Source organism: Chlorocebus sabaeus, chromosome 5 (assembly GCF_047675955.1).
Source record: "Chlorocebus sabaeus isolate Y175 chromosome 5, mChlSab1.0.hap1, whole genome shotgun sequence".
Classification (NCBI taxonomy): domain Eukaryota; kingdom Metazoa; phylum Chordata; class Mammalia; order Primates; family Cercopithecidae; genus Chlorocebus; species Chlorocebus sabaeus.
The window spans coordinates 13,691,420-13,716,631 of NC_132908.1; the positions used below are offsets into that span (position 1 = coordinate 13,691,420).

The 25,212-nt window shown below is 36.9% G+C and overlaps 1 protein-coding gene across 7 annotated transcripts in view; it reads left to right on the forward strand.

Annotated features, from left to right (window-relative positions):
* MRTFB (myocardin related transcription factor B) overlaps positions 1 to 25,212 on the forward strand; it is a 196,798-nt gene that overhangs the window by 48,049 nt on the left and 123,537 nt on the right. For all 7 annotated transcript variants that reach the window (XM_073015180.1, XM_007986266.3, XM_073015181.1 and 4 more), the window contains one exon: positions 23,288 to 23,508. In XM_073015180.1, coding sequence (XP_072871281.1) covers positions 23,355 to 23,508 — 154 coding nt within the window. In that variant the 5' untranslated portion in view covers positions 23,288 to 23,354. The remainder of the gene's footprint in view (positions 1 to 23,287; positions 23,509 to 25,212) is intronic.

A 25,212-nucleotide genomic window follows, 5' to 3' on the forward strand; every position in this document is an offset into this window, starting at 1 on the left:
TCTATTCTTTTCCTTCACTGCAGTTTTCACAGTTTTAATCATATAGTTTTTTCTGTGTTTTACTTAAATGTTTCTATTCCTTGAGACTAAGTTCAATGGAGAAAGGGACAATGTCTGTTGTGTTCATTTATGTTTCTCCAGCTCCTGGCACAAAAACTGGCACATAGGCATTAAAAACATAATTTATAGACAAATAAGAATGCTTGTGGCTGTCCCTCCTAGAACATGGATTCCAGTGGAGAAGATGGTGCCAACTGCAGTGTTCAGTTCTGTACCAAAGGGACAGGAAAGTGCATGGTTGGTTTTGGGAGTGAGATGGAGAATAATCTGGACTAGAAGTACATGGGATGACTTTATAGGGAAAAAAAAAAGTTAGAAAATCAGGAAGACTGGACAGGAAAAAAGAAAAGCCATTCATAGGTTTAATATAAAGAGACAACCATTTTGGTAGATTTCAGCCTCTTCCCCCTTTTTCTCTTTCTTTAAAAATATGTTACTTCATACTTTGAAATATTTCATGAATACAGAAAAACATAGAGAATAATATAACCTCCACCTAGCTTAGTCAAATCTTAACATTTTGCTACTTTTGATTTACATTAAAACAAAAAATGATAAAAAATAAAATGGAACATTGCACATAGAGTTGATTCTCCCTGTGTGCCTCTCCCAGAAGGCATTTCCCCATCTTCTTTTTTTTTTTCTTTTTTGTGAGACAGGGTCTCATTCTGTCACCCAGGCTGGAGTGCAGCAGCATGATCTCGACTCCACCTCCCAGGCTCAAGTGATCCTCCCACCTCAGTCTCCTGAGTAGCTGGGACTACAGGCACGCACCACCACACCCAGCTAGTTTTTGTAATTTTTTTTTTTTTTTATAGAGATGGGGTTTTACCATTTTGCCCAGTCTGGTCTTGGACTCCTGAACTCAAGCGATCTGCCTGCCTCAGCCTCCCAAAGTGCTGGAATTACCAGCGTTAAGCCACTGTTCCAAACCTCCCCATCTTCTTTCTGCAGAAGAACCGCCATCCTGAAGTGTGCATTTGTCTCTCCCATGTGAAAAGATGCGGGGGTCTGGCATGGTGGCTTAATGCCTGTCATCCCAGCACTTTGGGGAGACTGAGGGGCCGATTGCTCGAGCTCAAGAGTTCAAGACCAGTCTGGGCAACGTGGCAAAACCCTGTCTCTACAAAAAGTACAAAAATTAGCCAGATGTCATGGTGCATGCCTGTATACACTATTGAGAGAGAGAGAGAGATAGTGTAAGTATTTACATATATATATACACACACATATATATAAAAACTGTATATTATTTGTATATTATTAAAACAATTACTTGGTTTGAAGATTTTGAACTTTGCATAGTAGGGTATCATACTGTATATGTATTTCTGCGGATTGCTTTTTTCATTTAGCCTTTCGTGTGAGATTTAGCCATGTAGATGTGTGTAGCAGTAATTCTTTCAGTTTTGTTGTATGATATTTTAGGACTATACTAGTTTATCCGTTCTTCTGTCAATGAGAGGTTTTTGTTATTTTCAACATTGTGGTACATGTCTCGTGCATGTTTGACAGCTTCTCTAGGGTTTGTACTATTAAAAGAAAAACCTTAGACAAATTAAATATAATAGAATTTAATTGAATGAAGAACAATTTGTGGATCAGGCAGCCCTCAAAGTAGACTAGGATTAGAGAAGCTAGGATTAGTGTAGTCATGTGGTTGAAGATTTATGGACAGAAAAAGAAAAGTGCCATACAGAAAATGGAAGTGAGGTACAGAAACAGTCAGATTGATTATAGTTCAGTGTTGGTCTTATTTGAATATAGTTTGACAGTTGACTGCCTCTGATTGGCCGAAACTAGGTGATTGGCGCAAGAGTAGGTTATAGTTTGTTTTTTGTATTTAGCTAGGTTATAGTTTCTTATGTATGGAGAAACCTTTAAGCTGAATTTAAAATATGTAATGAGGCAGGTTTAGACTAAATTAAATTTAGTAGTTTTTGCCTTTTGATCAGTCTCAAAATTTCACTTTTGAGAGATTGACCAAAACTTTAGGCATTAGTGTCACTTTGGTTTTAAATTTTACTAGGAAATAGTAGACCAGTGGACTTTGCAAGGTGCAAACAAGGACTGCAGATAATATTTTTTTTAAGGGTTAGAGTAGAGGGAACCTTTTTTTGTTGGAATTTTTTGTTTATAGGAGAAAAACAAAATCTGGTCTGTTTTAAACTTGTTGTTTTTTTTAAGTTTTAGTTTGATTATGTCATATTTAGTATAAGTGATTGTATTTTGGTTGGTTTGGTCTGTTGGGGCTTAGTGTAGGAGTTTAGTCTAAAATAATGGCCTTGCATAGCAGCTTTAGGCTAAACTGAATTTAACAGCACCTGCAGGTGGAACAGCTGACATACAGGGTCTTACATTTCCTCAGCTTCGCTGGACATTGCCAGATCATTCTCCAGAGCAGCTTTGAGGTTTCGGCTCCTGACAGCACTGTCTCAGAATTCCTATTGCTTCATGTTCTTGCCAAGACTTGGTACTGTCAGACTTTCAAATTTTTGCCTATGTGAAATAGTACATTTCCTTTATTTCTAGTGAATTTGGGCATCACTTCTTATGTTTATTTGGCTGTTTCCATTTCCTCTTTTGGGACTTGTCAGTTTTTCTTTTGTATTTTTTTCTTATGTATGTTTATATCCTTATATATTTCAGATTAACCTTTTGTTGATATTTTCCATTTCCTGTTTTCCATATTTCAAGTATGTTCTCCATGGTGGCTTATCTTTCCACTTTGTGGTATGCTTTGTTGGTTGCCAATTTCACATTATAATCAAGTCATACTCGTCAGTCTGTTCATTTATGGTTAATGCTTTTTGCATCATGTTTAGTCCCTCCGTTCTTTAAGTACTTTGGGGTCATAAAGAGATCCTACCATGTTTTCTTCTAAAAGTTTGTTCTGTTTTTTTTCAGTATAGGTCTAATCCATGTGCAATTTATTTTTGTATGTGCATATAAGATAGGGAAAATTTTCCATGTGAATAAACTGGTTGCACAAGCCATTGTCACTGATTGCATAGTCTATCTTTTTCCTCTCTGATTTGTGATGCCACCTTATCACGTATTCAGTTTCCTGAGTATACATGGGCTGCTTCATTTTTTTATAATACATTCTTTTAAAATAATGTATGCTTGTGTCACTTCCACACTATGTTAATCACTGTGGCTTTGTATATTGATACATTATCCAAGGCCCTGTTAAGAACCTTGAGTGGATGGTTATGATTGGAACTTAGTGTGTGGGAGATAGAGTAGTGGGTGGTTGTGCTAGGAGAGTAGGTGGACTTGATTTTGTGGAGGGCTTTGAGGAGAACTTTGAGGACACAGGTTAGGTCTGTCTGTGGGACCATGGGTCACTGGGTGCTGGTAGATACAGGGCCTGGGCTGTAATCTTGCAGCAGCAGTGAGTGGTTTTTTAAAAGGAGATTTTGGGTCTCAAGAAGTTGTTTGTGCATTCCGCATAAACTCATATGTAGGTGTAATGTATTTTTTCCAGAAGTCTTTTAACTCTTCTTTAAACTGTTGCTCACTTAAAACCTCACCTCAAACTTCTCTTACATCAGAAAGTCTTTAAAACTGGTTATTATGAGTCTTCTTTGCTTTGGTGTTATAGTCTTCATTTGAAAGCTGGTTCTTAGCATTGTTGTTTTCTTTTTCAGTTAATGTGTGTGTGTGTGTGTGTGTGTGTGTGTGTGTGTGTTTTTACATTGAGCGTTAGGCTTATTTTTTCGCCTTTCTACTTTGTACTGAATTGAATCAGAAAAAAAATGAATACTATTTTTAAGTGCCATTATTCTTTTGAAGAAAAGCTTCCATTTAAAATGTTTGTCTAAACTGTAAGGGGTTTCTGTCAACCACTCCTGCTTCTGCTGAGAATGAGTAATATGACCTTTTTTTCTGTTTTAAAGAACAAGAGCGATGTCACGATGCTCCAAGTGTATGTTGTTGTATTCCTTACTTTGGTGACGTTTGAACTCTTATTAAGTAGAGTTGAGTCAGTAAAAATTAAATAACTTAGAAAAAATTGACTACTGCTTAGATTCTTAAGCTCTTATGAAAACTCTAGTGCTTCTGTTGGTGTTTGAAAAGGAGGTATTAAAAGAGATGCAGAATGAGGGGAAAAGCCCTGAATGTGTTTTTGTTTTTGTTTTTTTCAAATTGGAAATGTCTTTATTCTCTTTGCAGACTGTAAAGGTAGCACATGCTCGTTGTAAAAATTTGACGCAATACCAAAGGGTATAGAGTAGAACTCCCCAGTAGAGTTTTCTGCAATGATGGAAATGTTCTATTCTGTACCATCAGTATAGTAACCATTAACCATATGTGGCCGTCAAACCCTTAAAATGTGACAGGTGCAATTGTAGAACTGAATTGTTTATTTTAATTTAATTGTAATTGATTTGTATTTAAGTAGACACGTGTGGCAAGTAGCTACTGTATGGTATACTCAGAGATAGCCAGCTGGGTGTGTACATTCTCTGTCACTCTCTACCAGCCTCCTGACTTTCTTCTCTCTTTGACCTCTGCTCTGTCCCTTTTTTCTCACCTTCTCTCTCCGTTGCTTTGGCATGCAGCCTGCCAGCCTGCCTCCACTCTGTCCCTGCCTGCCCCGTTCTTTCTCTTGTTCTTTCTGTGTAAATGTTATATATATACACATAGGACATTCTGTTCAGCAGTTAACTTTTTCTGTTTAATTATGTATCATGGACATTTTCCCCTTGCAGTACATATAGATCTTTTTTTTTTCTTTAAGTTATAGCATAATTTCAGTGGAATTTATGTACCAACATTTATTTTATTTTTTTATTATACTTTAAGTTCTGGGGTACATGTGTAGAACGTGCAGTTTTGTTACATGGGTATACACGTGCCATGGTGGTTTGCTGCACTCATCAACCCATCACCTACATTAGGTATTTCTCCTAATGTTATCCCTTCCTTAGCCCCTGCAACAGGCCCCAGTGTGTGATGTTCCCCTCCGTGTCCATGTGTCCTCATTGTGCAGCTCCCACTTACAAGTGAGAACATGCAGTGTTTGGTTTTCTGTTCTTATGTTAGTTTGCTGAGAGTGATGGTTTCCAGCTTCATCCATGTCCCTGCAAAGGACATGAACTCATCCTTTTTTATGGCTGCATAGTATTCCATGGTATATATATGCCACATTTTATTTATCCAGTCTATCACTGATGGACATTTGGGTTGGTTCCAAGTCTTTGCTATTGTGAATAGTGCCACAGTAAACATAAGTGTGCATGTATCTTTATAGTAGAATGATTTATAATCCTTTGGGTATATACACAGTAGTGGGATTGCCAGGTCACAAATAGTATTTCTAGTTCTAGATCCTTAAGGAATAGCTACACTGTCTTACACAATGGTTGAACTAATTTATACTCCCACCAACAGTGTAGAAGCGTTCCTATTTCTCCACATCCTCTCCAGCATCTGTTGTTTCCTGACTTTTTGATGATTGCCATTCTAACTGGCGTGAGATGGTATCTCATTGTGGTTTTGATTTGCATGTCTCTAATGACCAGTGATGATGAGCATTTTTTCATGTTTGTTGGCTGCATAAATGTCTTCTTTTGAGAAGTGTCTGTTCTTTACCCTTTGCTCACTTTTTGATGGGGTTGTTTTTTCTTGTACATTTAAGTTTTTTGTAGATTCTGGATATTAGCCCTTTGTCAGATGGATGGATTGCAAAAATTTTCTCCCATTCTGTAGGTTGCGTGTTCACTTTGATGATAATTTCTTTTGCTGTTCAGAAGCTCTTTAGTTTAATTAGATCCGATTTGTCAATTTTGGCTTTTGTTGCCATTGCTTTTGGTGTTTTAGACGTGAAGTCTTTGCCCATGCCTATGTCCTGAATGGTATTGCCTAGGTTTTCTTCTAGGATTTTTATGGTTTTAGGTCTTACATTTAAGTCTTTAATCTATCTTGAGTTAATTTTTGTGTAAGGTGTAAGGAAGGGGTCCAGTTTCAGTTTTTTGCATATGGCTAGCTAGTTTTCCTAGCACCATTTATTAAATAGGGAATCCTTTCCCCATTGCTTGTTTGTGTAGCTTTGTCAAAGATCAGATGGTTGTAGATGTGTGGTGTTATTTCTGAGGCCTCTGTTCTGTTCTATTGGTCTATATCTCTGTTTTGGTACCAGTACCATGCTGTTTTGGTTACTAGCCCTGTCATATAGTTTGAAGTCAGGTAGTGTGATGCCTCCAACTTTGTTCTTTTGGCTTAGGATTGTCTTGTCTATGAAGGCTCTTTTTGGGTTCCATATGAAGTTTAAAGTAGTTTTTTCCAATTTTGTGAAGAAAGTCAATGGTAGCTTGATGGGAATAGCAGTGAATCTATAAATTACTTTGGACATTATGGCCATTTTCACGATATTGATTCTTCCTATGCATGAGCATGGAATGTTTTTCCATTTGTTTTTGTCCTCTCTTATTTCCTTGAGCAGTGGTTTATAGTTCTCCTTGAAAAGGGCCCTCACATCGCTTGTAAGTTATATTCCTAGGTGTTTTATTCTTTTAGTAGCAATTGTGAATGGGAGTTCACTCATGATTTGGCTATCTGTCTGTTATTGGTGTATAGGAATACTTGTGATTTTTGCACATTGATTTTGTATCGTGAGACTTTGCTGAAGTTGCTTATCAGCTTAAGGAGATTTTGGGCTGAGATGATGGGGTTTTCTAAATATATAATCATGTTATCTGCAAACAGAGACAGTTTGACTTCCTCTTTTCCTATTCGAATACCCTTTATTTCTTTCTCTTGCCTGATTGCCCTAGCCAGAACTTCCAAAACTGTGTTGAATAGGAGTGGTGAGAGAGGGCATCCTTGTCTTGTGCCAGTTTTCAGAGGGAATGCTTCCAGTTTTTGCCCATTCGGTATAATATTGGCTGTGGATTTGTCATAAATAGCTCTTAATATTTTGAGATACGGTCCATCAATACCTAGCTTATTGAGAGTTTTTAGCATGAAGGAGTGTTGAATTTTGTTGAAGGCATTTTCTGCATCTATTGAGATAATCATTTTGTCGTTGGTTCTGTTTATGTGATGGATTACGTTTATTGATTTGCATATGTTGAACCAGCCTTGCATCCCAGGGATGAAGCTGACTTAATCGTGGTGGAAAAGCTTTTTGATGCGCTGCTGGATTTGGTTTGCCAGTATTTTATTGAGGACTTTTGCATTGATATTCATCAGGGATATTGGCCAGAAATTTTCTCTTTTTGTTGTGTCTCTGCCAGGTTTTGGTATCAGGATGATACTGGCCTCATAAAATGAGTTAGGGAGGATTCCCTCTTTTTCTATTGTTTGGAACAGTTTCAGAAGGAATGAGTATTAACATTTATTAACCTTACTGATGGGCAGTAGGTTGTTTTCAGTTTTTTTCCCTATTAAAATATTTTTTAACCACTACACTATTTCCTGTTATATATTTTCCTTTGTGTTTTCTGCATACCTTGCTGGTATATAGGGTTGAGTTGTTCAAAACTGGAAATCTGCGTTTTCTTTTGTACTTTGATACCTAGTAGAATTTCCTTAGAACTTCAAATAAAGACCCCACTGGAATCCTTGGCTGCAGCCTGCAGATTAAGGTTGGCATATTGTCTTTCACTAGTGCAGTAATAATGGTTCTGATTGCTTGCTGTCCAGTGTGCTAAAGAGAAAGAGACTGGGATGTTACATTAATATGAATGAATGCCTACTGTTGTCTCTCTTAGAGATGTGGGCTGGCTGCAACTGCCTCTGCCTTTTTTGAGGCCACCTCGGCAAGGGTATGTGCAAATGTAGCACGAGGCACACCTGCTGCCATCCCCTCCAGCACGACCATTTCTGTTTCATGGGCAAAATTCCTGGGGGTAAATACTGTGGGCTTGAGGTCTCATCTTAGATTTCAGAGAAAATCTGAATTCGGTTTAATGGCAATCTAGCCTGGCAAACAGAATGGTTATGTCAGCTCGAGTGGGCAGCTTGTAGGGGAACCCTCAGAGATGCTGCGTCTAGCAGTAGGGATGGGTGAGGGTGAGCAGACTCTTCTCTAGCAAGCACCTCAGTTTTTCCAGTTGTAGTTTTTTACAGTATCTCTCAGAAATTTTGTAAACATATTGTTTCCACTCATCTGATAAAACCTTCTAAATCTTTTTCTTTTTGGAATAACTTGTTTTATGAAATTGTTGGCAGTGGTTGATTTTCTTATTTGGCAGATGGGTTTTTGTACTTTACGTCTGTCTGAGGTTTATAATATGCTGAGGTCATTTCCAAGGGTTTTTACAACTGATGGTTAACAATTTTTCATCTTTATCTGAAAAATATTTATCTTAAGGACAACGATGTATTTATAGGAAATAATTAAAATAATGCTGCTTGGAAAACAAAGAGTTTGCGGAACACAGAAACCTGAGCTGCCTTCCCCTTCCTTGGTTTAGTCGTTTCCAGCACAGAAATTGTAACCCTGAATAATTACTTTCAAGGACTAAACTCAAACTTATTAACTTCTCTGGCTACTCTAAAGAAAAGCTAAAGAGATAATGTAGTAAGGAATAAAAAGTACATGGAGAAATTTATTTTACTGATTGAACTTTAGAAAATAAAACCTTAGGAAATTCTTAATTCACTAAGATTAGTTTGGGTACCTAGTTTCAAGAAGTAACTTTAGAAACAATACCCACTCTCTAAAAGCCAGAGGGTTTTTTTTTTCTTTTTTAAAAAACCTTAGTTTATATGTATAGCCATGTTATGTTGCCAGATACCTAGAAATCCAAATGTCTGTTAAATCCCAAATATTGGAGAAAACAATGCAAAATATAAATATTAATTTCAACCTCTGTTACTTTAAGAGCTAACCTGTATTATGCCTGGGCTAGGAAAACTTTAAAACCCTGTTATCATTTATTCATCAGAATATTTTTCTGTGTGTGTCAGAACAGTTGGTAGAAATAAACTTTTTTTATTTGGAAGTTTGAAGTTTAATTAGAAAGTCAAGACAAGCTAGAAAGGGTGTTAAATTTTTTAAAATACTAATGTTATACTTTTTATATTATTTCACATAATCGATTCAGGAAACCAAGAATGTGGTAGACAGAATAATAACACTAATTGCTGACGTTATTGACATTTACTGATTTATTCATAGCTCTGCTGTGCACCTCACATCTATTATCTCTTCACTTCTCCCATCAATCCTGTGAAATAAGTACCTTTGTCACCCCCAGCTTTAACTAAAAGATGCTGTGGCTTTGAAACTTTAAGTAACTTGCCCACCAGCTAGAAAATTTCACAGCTGGAATTTGAACCCAAGCAGTCTGACAACAGAGGAGAAAACTTTAACCATCACAGTTCTAATTTAACAAGGTCTCTCCTGAAACAGGGGCTAAATACTATGCGTTAAGTGAATACTTCATCCGGGAAACAACTGTAGCTAAAAATGAAGCCAATGAGCAATTTTTTAATGGTTTCTCACAGCCAAGTGTAATTCCAAACACTTGACATATAGTATCTCACTTAATTTGCACTGTGCAAGGGATATATTATTTATATTCATTTGTCAAAGAGGCTTGGGGGATTAACTAATTTGCCCATAGTCATGATTTTTGTAATTTGTGAAGCTGGGATGGTGCAGAATAATGGATTAACATCCATTTATTAAATATTTTTATTAGTTTGTGCAAGGATTGCTTTAGTTCAGTATTTTCATCAATTACTAAGATGAATATGCAAAAGGCAAACAAATTTCAGATGATACAAAACGGAGTGAAGATATTACAAAATGGAACAATATTCAAAAAGATTTTCAGCCTTAATTTGTATGCTTTTTAAGCATAAACAACACATTCACACATTCAAAGATAACAAGACTAAGGGCCGGGCTTGGTAAGTACCTTTGTCTTACGCCAGAGGTGGGTGGATCATGAGATCAGGAGATTGAGACTATTCTGGCTAGCGTGGTGAAACCCCATCTCTACTAAAAATACAAAAAAAATTCCGGGCGTGGTGGTGGGCGCCTGTAGTCCCAGCTGCTTGGGAGGCTGAGGCAGGAGAATGACATGAACCCGGGGGCAGAGATGGCAGTGAGCCAAGATCGCGCCACTGCACTCCAGCCTGGGGAACAAAGTGAGACTCCATCTCAAAAAAAAAAAAAAAAAGACTAAAATCCACTCTAGCCTTGGCCAGTGACCACTCCATTGCACCATCCCACTCCTGTTCACACACAGCTGAGAACCACTCTACTCCTTTCCTCTTTCTCCAGGGTGTCATTTTTAGCAAAAGTAAATATATATATATTCTTCTTTTCCCCTTTTCTAATTCACTGGTGTTACTGGCCAAGTCCAAGTCTTTCCTATGTCTTTGTCCAGGGTGTCATTTTAGCATATATTCATTTTAGCAAAACTGAATATATGTATAACTGTCTGCATGCAGTAAGTTAATTACTGTGACTTGGGTTTTGCAAAAGAGAAAAGATTTATTCTCAAGGCTGCTGAGCAAGGAGACGGGAGAACAGCTCTCAAAGCCACCTCCCTGAAGATAAGGCTTAGGGATATTTATAGTTGAGGATGTGAGGTAGTCTAAGGCATGGGGGAAAATGAAGTAAGAGGCTCATTCTGTGCAAGTGTAGTTGGGTTTCATGCCATTTCATAGGACATATGTGCCAAAAGTGGCGTTAGCATGATCTAAGAGTGGAGTTTTCCCCCACCCCGACCTCAAAAGGTCTCCTCTTAGGCTCTTAACACAGGCCCAGTTGAAGGATTGGTGGTCTCAACCAGTTGGAACTGGACAGGAGCTGGCCCAAATTCCTGGAAAACAACTGAAATGGCCATTACTATGATGACCTATGATGTTATCTATAACATGGCCAGTGAAGTTTCAGTGTTTAGCAGTAAAGCCTTCACCTACTGCGGCCTTCAGCTTCTTAGAAAAAGGAAAACAACAGCAACAGCAATAAAAAGCAGGTGACCAAAAGCAAGCAGGGCAGGCAGACCTGACCAAGTTAACCCCCTGCTTTCATTAGCAACAGATCTTAGATATCTTTCCGTATCAGTATCACCTGGAGAGAGCGTCCTCATTCATACTTATAACTGCATAGTATTATATTGTATGAATGTACAACGATTTAACCCATCTCCTATTGATCGTGGCTAGAGTTATTTCTACTCATTTGCTATTAAAAACCATATCACAATAATCTTGGACAGTATCATTGTTTTAATTATTTGTAATTTGTGTATCATAAAATTCACTATTTTTGGCATAAGTTCTAGGTTTTGACAAAGACACAGAGACATGTAACCACCACAACCAAGATATAAAACAGTTCTGTCACCCAAAAATCCCCTTGTTGTCAGCCGCACTCCTGGCAGCCACTACTCTGTTCTCTGTCCCTGTAGCTTTGGCTTTTCCAGCATGTCCAAGTATTGAAGCCCTTTGAGTACAACTTCTTTCAGTTAGCATAATGCGTTTGAGATTCAGGCCATGTTGTTTCACCTATCAGTAGTTCATTCCTCTTATTACTCAGTAGTGTTCCATTGGATGCATGTGCCATAGTTGTTTATTCCAATCCATTTACGTCATTTGGGTTGTTTCCAGTTTGGGGTCTATTATGAACATAGCTGTTAGGAACATTTGCACACAGATAGAAAATATCTTTTTGTAAAGCAGCCTTATTGAGGTGTCATTTACATACCATAAGAGTCACTTATTTAAAGTATAAAATTTGTTTTTTTTTTTTGGTAAATTTAGAGTTTGTACCATCCTCACTTTTGAGTCTTAAAATTTCATCCATGTTGTATCATTATTTCTTTCCATTTTGTTGCTGAATATTATTTCATTAGGATATACCACATTTTGTTTATCCATTCACTAGTTGATGGACATTTAAAGTTTTGGCTCTTTCAAATTATGCTGCTATGAACATTTGCCTGCGAATTTTTGGATGGACATATGTTTTTATTTCTCTTTGGTAGATACCTAGGAGTGGGATTGCTGGATCATATGGTAAGATTATGTTTGACATTTTAAGGAAATGCCAGCCGGTTTTCCAAAGTAGTGTTTTGCATCCTCACTAGTGCTGTGCTAGGGTTCCTGTTTCTCCACATCTTTGTCAACACTTGCTTTTATCTGTCTTTTTAGTACCTCGAACCCACCAGTAGGTTTTAATTGCATTTCCCTAATAACTGATTATATTGAACATTTTTTCATGTACTTATTAGTTATGCATATGTCTTCTTTAGTGAAATGGTTTTTGTTTGTTTTTTGAGATGGAGTTTCGCTCTGTTGCCCAGGCATGAGTGCAGTGGTGCGATCTCGGCCCACTGCAGCCTCTGCCTCCAGTATTCAAGCGATTCTCCTGCCTCAGCCTCCTGAGTAACTGGGAACACAGTCTTGCGCCACCAGGCCCAGCTAATTTTTTTGTATTTTTAGTAGAGATGGGATTTTGCTATGTTCACTAGGCTGGTGTTGCACTACTGGCCTCCAGTAATCTGCCCGCCTCGGCCTCCCAAGCTGCTGGGATTACAGGTGTGAGCCACTGCATCCGGCCTAGTGAAATGTTAATTCAAATCCTTTGCCCATTTTTAAATTGGGGTTTTTATCTTTTTTTCTTTATATTCTGGATACAAGTCATTATCAAATAATTGATAAATGCCACAGAATCCTTTGTTTTTACTAAGGGGTCAGTCGTTTTGTCTAAAATAAACACTTCTCTTGTTTTATGCCTTTTGTCAATTTCTAGAGTTCTGAAACCATTGTTTTTTTTTGACAATTTTGACCTGTTTTACACTACCCTTGGGAAGAGGATTTGCTACCTGCAGGTTCATTTTGAATATATAAATTCCTAGAAAATCAGTTCCTGGGTCAAAGGATTAATGCATTTGTAATTTTAATAGATGCTGGCAAATTTTTCTCCACAAAGAGAAAATTTATATTCCTCTCATACGTGAGTTATAGCCCAGACTTGCCAGTGATGTGTGTTATTAAACTTTCAGAGTTTTGCCAATACTGTATAGATGAAAATTCGTTTTGATTGGTGAAAGCACTATAATAGTAGCTACTTGTATGTGTACATTTAATCTGTATAATAATCCATGAGTTAGGTACTGTATTAGTTCATTCTCATGCTGCTAATAAAGACATACCCAAGACTGGGTAATTTATAAAGGAAAGAGCATGGCGCTGGGGAGGCCTCAGGATACTTACACAATCATGGTGGAAGGGGAAGCAAACACATCCTTCTTCACTGAACAGCGGGAGAGGGAACAGTGAGCAAAGAGGGAAAAACACCTTATAAAATTATCAGATCTCATGAGAAGTCACTGTCACAAGAACAGCAGCATGAGGGTAACTGCCCCCATGATTCAATTACTGGGTCCTTCCCATGACACGTAGGGATTATGGGAACTAAAATTCAAGGTGAGATTTGGGTGGGGACACAGCCAAACCATGTCAGTGTACTATGACCCAAGCTTATATATGGGGAATTAAGCTTTATTGAGGTTATACATTGCTCAAGTTCATATAATTTATTAGTGATAGTGCTGGGTTTTGTCCCCATATCTAACTCCAAAACATGAACTCTGAACTGATACCCTATACTATACTGTCTCTGTTGTGGAAAAGGATTTCAAAATTCATCTAATATAAATTCAAACCAAATTAATAAGAGCCTCATCAGTAGGTGAGGCAATCACAATCTCATGCTTAAGAGAATGTAGTTAAACTGTGTTTTAGCTAATTTAGGATAGCGTGACCAGAATTGTGAATAGATGCAAAAGTTCACGGATGTGCATTTGTTGATGGTTTCTTAGGTATGATATCAAAAGTACAAGCAACCAAAGAAAAAAATGGAAAAATTTGACTTAATCAAAATTAAAATTTTTTTTTCTAATTTTCAGGAAATGAAATGTCAGCCCACAGAATGGGAGAAAATATTTGTAAATCTATAAGGATCTAGTATCCATTAGACTTACATACAATGAAAGAAAGAACTGTTCTAACTCAACAATGAAAAGACAAGTCAGTCACCCTATATAAAAATGGGTATTTCTCTAAATAAGATATATAAATGGCCAATAAAACATGAAAAGAAACTCAGCATCATTAGTCATTAGGGAACTGCAAATCAAAACCACAATGAGATACCACTTTACATTCACAAGGATAGCTATAATTAAAAAAAAAAAAAGAAAAGAAAAGGATGTGGAGAAGTTGGAACCCCAACTTTTGCTGATGAGAATGTAAAATGGTATAGTCACTGTGAACAACAGTTGGGCATTCTCTCAAATAGTTACACATAGACTTACTCTGTGACCCAGCAATTCCACTCTTACTGTATACCCAAGAGAATGGAAAAAATATATACACACAAAAACGTGTGTACTCATTTCATAGCAACATTCGTAGTAGCCAAAAGATAGAAACAATCCAAAGTCTACCATCTGATGAATGGGTAAACAAAGGGTGGTAAATTCATACAATGAAATATTAACCATAAAAAGGAGTAAAATATTGATACTTGGACAATATAGCTGAATCTTGAAAATATGTTAAACGAAAGAAGATACACACAAAAGGCCACATATTCTATGATTCTGTTTATGTGAAATGTCTGGGACAAGCAAATCCATAGAGACAGAAAGTAGATTAGTGGTTGCCAGGGGCTGATGGAGAGATTAAGAAATGACTGCTGTGCTAATGGGTGCAGGATTTTTTTTTTTTAGATGTGATGAGTATGTTCTGGATTTGGATAGTGATGGTTACACACCTTCTGAATACATTAAAAGACTACCAGATTTTACACTTTTAAGATGGTTAAGAACCCAAAAGTATTTTGAAGGACTTTGATAAAATTAGAATAGATGATCTCATGTTTAACTAACAGTGTTAGAAACTTACAGTTCTACTACCTGCTAAAGTGCTTTTGTGAAACTCTGAAGATTAACTTTTATTTGGTATGTACTCTGAGCTGTTGTCTCAAGGGTACAATATTAACACATTTTACAAGAAGTTAAACAGTAATGAAATAATATCTTAGTTGTAATTTGTATTAATAGACTCCAGAAAACCTAAGACCCAGGTTTCTGATTTGAGATGCCCCTGAAATTAACGTGTTTTTTTCAATGCTTAGTGGCAGAAGCTCTGTTAGCCATCCTCCACTTGGCCAGCTTTTTGGATTACCAACTCTCTCCATTCCCTTTGTTTCAGGACATGCTGAGTGGTTATGGCCAGGAGGTGTGCTAAAATCTGGTGATGTAGTTCTGTTCTGACTAATTGACTTGTGTCCTAACCAAAAGTCAGCTGTGTTTGTTCCTAAATCTGTTTATGCTAGTTGTAGTAATTTAACTAAATATTATGTAAACTGATAAAATATGAATGCAAAAAAATTTAGATGTTTAGAAACAAAGATATGTTGCTTAAATGATACTACAGTATATCAGGTATGGGTGAGAAACTAAAAATATTGGGTTAAAATTGTAAAATATAGATGCAGTCTGTACTCGGAATCTTTTCAGTTTTTACTCCACTTTGAAGAAGCAAAAACTCAAAGTCATAGACAGTGGTGGCTTATGCCAGAAGACCAGCACATCTGCAAAGAGACAAGAGATAGCCTTGACCCTGTATCAGAAGGCTGGCAAATGAACTGACATTTATGTACCCTAATTCAAGAAGAATGTTTTCAAATTTGTGCTTATCATTTTTAATGACTCCTCTTTAAACTTAGTTTTTCAGTTTACCAACTAACTGGCATGATTCGTCAGGGTTTCTGACTCTGGCTAATTAAGTGCCAAAGAACAGGATTACAAATTAGGGGACTCATGGTCCCACTACTGCACTTAATTAGTCATAGTGTCTTAGACAAGTAAATCAAACTTCATTTTTTTCATGTATTTTAAATGTAAATTTAAATTCCATTGATTGCTAATAGCAAAAGTTAAACACTGGAAAACAAAGTCTTCCCTTTTTTTAGTTTCCCTTTCTCTTTCCCTTTCTTTCTTTCATCTCTTCCCTTTGTCCTCTTCCCTTCTGCTTTTTCTCCTTGCCTTAGAGAACTTGGAAATAGGAGTACAATATATTTTTTATCTGTTAAATAAAATATTTGTTTACTCCGTTTGTAAACATTTACTTATTTAAATCATGCTAATTATAATTCAACAAAATTACAGTTTGCTTTTAACTCAATATTTGCTAAATATGGAAATCATCCTTGCTTAAAATTAATCCTCTAATCAATTCTTATTCTCTGAAATTCATTCATTATGAATACACATAAAAACACAGTTGTTCAAACTGAAAAGACTTGGGTTTGGGCCATTTTACTTGGAGAACAAATAACATTTTCTAATTCCTTGTCTTTTTATGTAGTAATTTAAAAGCTACGTGTATTTGAAACTTTTGCTAGTTCAACTTTTTATAGATGGATTATAATGAATATTTCAAAAAATGGTGTTTACTCAAGTATTACAGTACTTACTAAGAATGTATCATGTTGGAGGGTTAGTGTGCAGTTTGCTCTATGTTGTGTTCATTTAAAAGTTATTCCTCTAGTGAACAAGTTAAATCCTCACGTTGGCATTCTTAGAACTGTAATAGCCACTTCCAGCACAGGAATGTTATATAACTTTTTCTATACAGCGTATTGTCAGTATTTGCTATTTTTGTAGTACATTTTTTCTGTATACTTAATGGCTACACATAAAAATCCAACAGCTACAAATAAAAACTCTACTTAGAAGTTGTTTATTTGAAAGAATTGTAACCTAACATCAAAAAGATGTCCTGCTTGTATGTAGTGCATCTGCTACCTCTCTGAAGTTTAATTCCAGTCACGCTTTCAGCATTTTGCAAAATGGAATGAGAGGAGAGGGTTTCCTTCATCGGCCATAAAGTGCCTGTTAAGCACTAAAGTGTGGTAACTGCCTGTTTGACTAGGTCTTGCCCTCTTTGAGAGCAGCGATCATGAATGATTCATCATTGGAAGCCCAGTGCCCAGCACAGTGCCTAATAATGTAGGCCTTCAGTACACATGTTAAGGATTTGTACAAATGAATTTTTTTCACAACCTTGTGTCCCTCTTTCCCATCTCCCTCCACCTCACTCCCCAACATCTCTCTCTCCCAATTCTTTGCTCCAATTTTTTTTTTTTTATTATTATTATACTTTAAGTTCTAGGGTATATGTGCATAACGTGCAGGTTTGTTACATATGTATACTTGTGCCATGTTGGTGTGCTGCACCCATCAACTCGTCAGCACCCATCAACTCATCATTTACATCAGGTATAACTCCCAGTGCAATCCCTCCCCCCTCCCCCCTCCCCATGATAGGCCCCGGTGTGTGATGTTCCCCTTCCCGAGTCCAAGTGATCTCATTGTTCAGTTCCCATCTATGAGTGAGAACATGTGGTGTTTGGTTTTCTGTTCTTGTGATAGTTTGCTAAGAATGATGTTCCAGCTGCATCCATGTCCCTACAAAGGACACAAACTCATCCTTTTTTATGGCTGCATAGTATTCCATGGTGTATATGTGCCAATTTATTTGCGTTTTGGCACATACATACCGTGTTATCAGGGCAGGAATATGAGCTCTGAAGTTGGAAACGTGGCTTTGATGTTAGTCTCTTAATTTTGTTTAATCTTTACATCTATAAAATGGGAATGTTGATACCCAGAGAGGGGTCATTAGGGCAAAATTAAGGAAAGTCTAGATTAGATTTAGTGTCAAGCTGAGTAAATATTCTTCCCATCTCTTCTTTTCAGTTGTCATTCCCATTTTTTTAAATTAGGAAACTAGGTCTCTAAGAGAGAAATGACTTGCCTGAAGTCAAATGGCTCTCTCTCCAGCCACACCCTTTTTTTCAGCACTCTGGCCTTGGGGACCTGTAGTTTCTCCAAGTGAACACTCTTTGTGAGTAGCCCCTCAGTCCTCATTCCTGCCTTGGTGTTAATGATACCACCAGCCTTTCCAGCTGCCCAAATCTGGAAACCTCAGCCATCCTCAACTCTTTAATCTCTACCTTGCAAATGGGCCATCCTCAAGCCTTGACATTTTGTCTCTTCAATAATACAATCATGCACCATGTAACATTGGTCCCATACGGTTATAATGCTTTATTTTTCCTGTACCTTTTCTATGTCTAGTGACACACATACTTACCACTGTGTTACAGTCACCTGCAGCATTCAGCACAGTAACGTGCTATACAGGTTTTTGTGGCCTACGAGCTATAGGCTATGACCTGCAGCCTAGGAGTGTAGTAGGCTGTACCATTTAGGGTTGTGTAAGTGCACACTGTGGTGTGCACAAAACAAAATAATCTAACAAAGCATTTCTCACAGTGTATCCCTGTCGTTAAGCATGACTGTATTTGAATTTATTCCTGTTTCTGCATTTCCACTGTCTTTGTTCCTCAGCATTTCAGCATGAGACTTTATCAGTAACTGATCTCTGTCAGAATTATCTTTTTACATACAAAATCAATCATATCACTTGTTTTTAGAGTCCACATTCCTTTACAATTGTGCTTTACTGCAGCAGCCTTATCTTCTACCACTCTGTGTCATGCCCTCTACCCTGGCCCCATTCAACTTTTTGCTGTTAGGTGATCTCTGTTTGTGCTGCTTTCCTTTTACTGATGAGAAGAACTCTGTGCCTGGTAAACTCCTACTCATCCTTGAAGACTTCCCTAACTTACCCAAATACAATTAGACATTTAATTCTTTAGGTTCCTAAATAGAGGCCGGGTGCGGTAGCTCATGCCTGTAATTCTAGCACTTTGGGAGGCCAAGGCGGGTGGATCACTTGAGGTCAGGAGTTCGAGACAAGCCTGGCCAACAAGGTGAGATCCCTGTCTCTACTAAAAATACAAAAATTAGCCAGGCGTAGTGGTGGTACCTGTAATCCCAACTACTTGGGAGGCTGAGGCATGAGAATCACTTAAACCTGGGAGGTGGAGGCTGCAGTGAACCAAGATTGTACCACTGCACTGCAGCCTAGGTGACACAGCGAGACTCCATCACACACAAAAAAAAGTTCCTAAATAGCACCTTGTACCTACTTACCCTATTTGTATTCTACTGTTTTTTACATGTGTATTAATAATTGCCTTTGACCTCTCTTCCCACTCGCTGGGCAAATGATTTATTCTCTGTATAAGATGAGAGGTTCTGCTAGACCAGTGATTCTCAATGCTTGGTACACAGTAGGATCACTCTGTCCCAAACCAGTTGTAGCAGAATCTCTGGAGATTCCCCGCCAACAACCTCTACCCATCAGGGATTTTTTTTTTTTTTTTAATCCTCCCCAAATTATTATATTGTGAGGAGAGTTGAGAAGCACTTGTGAACACATGTTAGCACTGATTTGGGGACTTCCTTAGCCCAATAGCCCAGTAATTTTAAAATATAAGATCATTATTATTGGTTCTATCTTGACTCCATTCAAAAAAATTAGTGAATGAATAGATGAAAAATGAAAGTGTAATGCCTTTTGGGGTTTTTTTTTCCCCTGTATTTTTTTCCCCTACCTCTGGCATAGTATCTCACAATGAACTGGTTTGTTTTTTGAGAGAAGTTGTATCCCAGGTTGATCTTCCAGTATTATGCTGTACTTTTACTTAGTGCTGGATAAATGTTGGCTTTGTTTCATTTTGAGCTGCAGTTATGTTATTGGAATTTGTAAGATAGTAACTTTCTTCATTCATGCTGTCAGTTCTAGATGAATTAATATTTTATCACAGTTTGTCCAGTGAAAGCTAAATGATTGTTTTACTTTTGTAACTAAATTATGGCCCAATGAAATAATCTGTTCTAATGCCATTTCTTTAATATCTCAATTATTGACTACTATACAGAGAGTAGTCAATTTTATATTTGATATTGGATCTTATTTTCAAAAGAAAACCATCAAGTAGTTAAGTAGACTCTAAGGTGACAGCTTGCAAAATCTCAGAGTAGATTTAGTCTATACTCTCTCAAAAATGTTCATGAATATTAAGTTAAAATTTTTTGAAAACTTAGTATTTGCATTTGCTACATTTTATAAAGATTTCCTTAGCTTATAATTTTCATAATTGGGAGGGATGTGTGGGAGTTTAAGGTGAGCATAAAGTCAAGCCGTAATAGGTTGAAAAAATTCTTCAGTATGTAGAACAGATAATACTGCATGAAAATATTTTTTTAAAATCTGTGCCTAAAGGATCTTCCAAATCATTAGCACCGATGTTCAGAGCTTGTACATCTTTCCATTATAAGGGCATTATGGTACTTGTATCTTAGAATTAATTTGATGTGAACAGATTTTATTTTGCATGAATAAATAATTTGAAATGAAAATTCATAGTTTTGAAAAAGTCTAGGAGTTGTATTTTAATATTCCTTAGTGAAATAAGTAATTTGTCATGCAGATTTACCTAACATCTTTTCTGAAGTCTACTTTATTTGATAATAATAATAGTCATCACAGGCTTCTTGGAATTCCTGTTTGCATGACCTGTCTTTTTTCTATCCATTTTCCATCCTAATTGTGTCTTCATATTTAAAGTATGTCACTTATATGCATACATTTATAGACTTTTAAAAATTTATTCTGTCTCTTTTAATTGGAGTGTTGAGATCCAACCTTAATTGATAAGGTTTGCTGTTTTGCTGTTTGTTTTCTGCTTGTCCCATCTCTTTTTAGTTATTCGTCTTTTCCTTCGTTTAGGTTAATTGGGTATTTTTAAGAATGCTATTTTAATATCCCTGCGATGTTTTAGCTAAAACTATTTGTATTTTTTAAACAGTTGTTTTAAGTAATTGTATATGATCTTCTCAGTCTACTTAAAGCTAAAATTACACTGTTCTCTTATGATATATGGGAAAGTAAAGACACTGAACATACCCCTTTCATTTTATGCCATAGTTGTCATATATATTACATCTACATGTAGTGTAAACCTCACAACAGGGTGTTACAATTTTTGCTTTGAATGCTAATAATATAGAAATTCAGAAGAAAAGCTAGTCTTTAGTTTTTTTATCTACACATTTACTATTTCTGATGCTTTCCATTTCTGAAATCTAAGTTTTTATCTGGTATCACTTCTCTTCAGTCAGTTTTTAAAGAATTTCTTGTAGTGTGGATCTCCTGGTGACAATTTTGCTTTCATTATTAAAGGATATTTCCATTGAATATGTAATTCAGATTGACAGTTGTAGAGACTCTAGATTCTGTTAGGTTCCTTCTTAAGAGTGCTGTTTTGTTAAGAGCAGGCAGTTAACTTTGCTGAACTCTTGCAAGCTGGCTTTTCTTTGGTGGGCAGCACCAGAGATCTCAGTTCAGTTCTTTTTGCCTTAGCTGGGCTGCATGAAGTCTGCCCTCCATGTATATAGTTTAGGGATCAGCCAGAGACTTGGAACACAGTGCATACACCTGCCCCCCACCCTGCTTTGTGGCTCACTCGTTTTTGGGAACTAAATAGAAAGTCAAGTAATAGATCTATTTATGCATACTCAGTTGAATTTCAGCAAAGGTGCAAAGGCAACTTAATAAAGACAGTCTTGTCAACAAATGATGATAGAACAATCAGATATACATATGCCAAAAAATCCTGAAAAAAAGTTGACTCATATTTCACTGCAGAAATAAAAATTGACTCAAAATGGATCGTAGACTTAAATGTAAAACATAAAACTAGATCTAGAAGAAAACAGGAAGTAATCTTTATTACCTTGAGCTAATCAAAGATTTCTTAGCTATAGCAACAAAAACATGATCCATAAAAGAAAAAAAATTGATCAGTAGTGGATTTCATCAAATTAAAAATATTCTTCATAAAACACTGTTAAGAACATGCAAAATAGCCTGGGATAAAATACTTGTAAATCATGTATCTGATAAAGCACTTGTGTCCAAAATATATTTATAAAACTCTGAAAACTCAGTAATAAGAAAATAAACCACCTAATTTAAAAAAAGAAATACTTGCTCAGATACTTAGACAAAGAAGATATAGGGATGGCAAATTAAAAGATGCTCAACATCATTAGTCACTCAGGAAATGCAAATTAAAACCACAATGAGATACTACTTGCCCATTAAAGTGACTGAAATGGAAAAGACTGACCATATGAAGTACCGAGGATGTGGTACAACTGGAGTTCTCATACCCTGCTGGTAAGAATATAAAGTGGTACATCCACTTTAGAAGACAGTTTGTCAATTTCTTAAAAATTTACACATAGAACTGCCATGTGATCCAGCCATATCACTCCTGTACAAGTATCTATATGGATACGTGCTTTCACTTCTCTTGGGTAGATACCATCTTGGTATTTACCATTTGGATATTTGGTATTTACCCAAGAGAAGTGAAAGCATGTGTCCATATAGATACCTGTGCAGGAGCATTTGTAGCATCCTTATTTGTAATAGTCAAAAACTGGAAAAAACCCAGATGTCCATCAGTAGGTGAAAGGATGAACACACTGTGCTATGAAATGCTACTAAATAAGCAGACAGCAAAGAATTTGATCGAATGTTTTGCCACTGCCATAACAGGGACTGACCATCCTTCTAGCCTCCAGTAACAGTTTTCTGCTGCCTACTTTGTAGTCCTTAAGCCAGTGTCACATGTTTAGAATTTTTGATGTATCTTTGGTACTTCTGTTGCTGATTTTCATATCAGTCAGAATGAACCAGGTTTTACTGTGATAACAACCCCAAATTTCAGTGACTTAAAAGTTTGTTTCTTTGTCATTAACCGTATGTCCACTGTGAGTTAGCTGAAAGCTCTGTTTTCTGTTGTTCTCACCCTGAGACTCAGGCTGATAGAAGTCATTATCTGAAACCTTACTGGTTGCTGTGAATGTTGACTAATTTAAACTTGCTTGATATATAGGAATTAAGATGAATTTTCAAGCCAGACTGCTTGTTTTCATCAGTATTTGTTGACTGTGGTTTTCATTTTAGCATGCATTAAATCTTTAGTGCCACCAGTGGCTATGACTTTCTTTAATTTGTGGTATTAAAAAATATACAAAATATATTTCAACTTTTATTTACCTTGTAATTGCTTGTTTTTAAGTGGGAAGTATGTTATTCCTGTTAGATAAAGAACCTGAGGTCCAGAGAGGGTAAATGGATTAGTGTGACCATACAGCAGTAAAACTGGACTAGAACCCAGGATTCCCATTTTAATACTTTTGTGCAAATTGGAGAAAGGTAACTACACCATCTCTTTACACATTCTTTATTTTGGCAGTGTCTTCAGTATTTTTGCCACATTTGAGAGGCGTCTTGCACTCCCTGTTGCCAGTGGCTGGAACACAATGGATCACACAGGGGCGATAGACACCGAGGATGAAGTGGGACCTTTAGCCCATCTTGCTCCGAGTCCTCAGAGTGAAGCTGTGGCTCATGAATTCCAGGAACTCTCCTTGCAGTCCAGTCAAAACTTACCCCCTCTGAACGAAAGGAAAAATGGTGAGTTCAGCTTGTGCAATGGGATCTTTGATTTAAAGATTTCCCCTCTTTGGGAGCCCAGTTTGTTCCTGTTTGGTGGTAGTATTTTGGTCAGTTCAGCAGTCTGTCATGGAGGAGAACCCTATAGAAGTACTGGATGGTTTTTAATAACAGGTGGAATTTCACTTTCCATCCATTTCTTTCATTATTTTCCCAGCAAGTATCTTTGGTAGTGACGTTACCTTTGGAAATAAACTTTAGATTCAGCCATTTTAGCACAAGCAGATGATTTCATGCTGGAATGGCATTGGAAAGTAGGTTCCTGTGCTGATGCCAGGGAAATAGATTGTGGATATGACTGCATTCTCCTCCTACTTTCTCCGTCTCCGGTGTGTTGCGCCTTAATTTCAGAAGTGGCAAAGCTATCTCAGTGATGACTAAGAAGTCAGTAACTTCTTATTTGAGTATTTATTATATTAATGGGTATGGATATAGCCATATTCTCAGTCTTTGGCTGCCTCATCTTTGTCTCCAAAATGAATATTTTCTATTCATTATCTGTTCAGGAAATTTTCATCACTCACAGAGATATTCTAGAGTCTCCAAAAGACACAATACTGTCCATTTTAAACATAAACAAATAGAGATAGATGACATACACTTTTAATGCTTGAGATATAAAATCTAACAAACGCAAAGTAATGTTAAAATTTACAGACACTCTAAGCATACACATTAAAAAACAGAATTAAGGATTTTTTCTGGAATTACTATACCTTCCACAGTTCTGATGAGTCCTACACTCACAAGTATGTTTGTAAATTTCAGTTTTTTAAAAGCCAGAAGAAATAAAACTGCTTTCCCTGCAGAGTACCTCATGATGTACCTTGTCAGTTATTTTCCTGGGTGCTGAGTGTTTTCCAATCCTCCTACTTATTGGACTTACCTTATTTAGGAAAATGGATTTAAAATACCATACATATACCAGTCTTCTTAGGCCTTTAGTACATGTCTTTGGTGTGTACTCGTTCTCCTTCAAATAAAATATGTTTTGCTTTATATCTGAACCTTGTTGCTACGCACAGCCCTTGACCATTTTGATAGGTTTAAAGCAGCATCTTAGCTTAGGTGCCATCAAACCTTCAGGATGCTGTGGTTAACTCACTGGTGATGGCTTTTAAACCTTCCATCTTTTATTTTATTTATTTATTTATTTATTTATTTATTTATTTATTTATTTGAGACGGTGTCTCGCTCTGTCATCCAGCCTGGAGTGCAGTGGCATGATCTCGGCTCACTGCAAGCTCCACCTCCCAGGCTCATACCATTCTCCTGCCTCAGCCTCCTGAGTAGCTGAGACTACAGGCGCCTACCACCACACCCAGCTAATTTTTTGTATTTTTAGTAGAGAGACGGGGTCTCACTGTGTTAGCCAGAATGGTTTCCATCTCCTGACCTCGTGATCCACCCGCCTCAGCCTCCCAAAGTGCTAGGATTGCAGTCATGAGCCACGGCGCCCGGGTTAAACATTCTATCTTTTAAGAACCCAGATTTACCTTAGACAGTGGCTGAGAGAATATAGCCACATTTACTGAAACATGACTAAGTGTGATCAGATTTACACAGTACACTTGGACCAGTATAATGTCCAAATTATTACCCTGAAAGAAAATAAGAGTTGAACTGTTATAAAATCAGAATACACAGTTGTGCACAATACTGGTC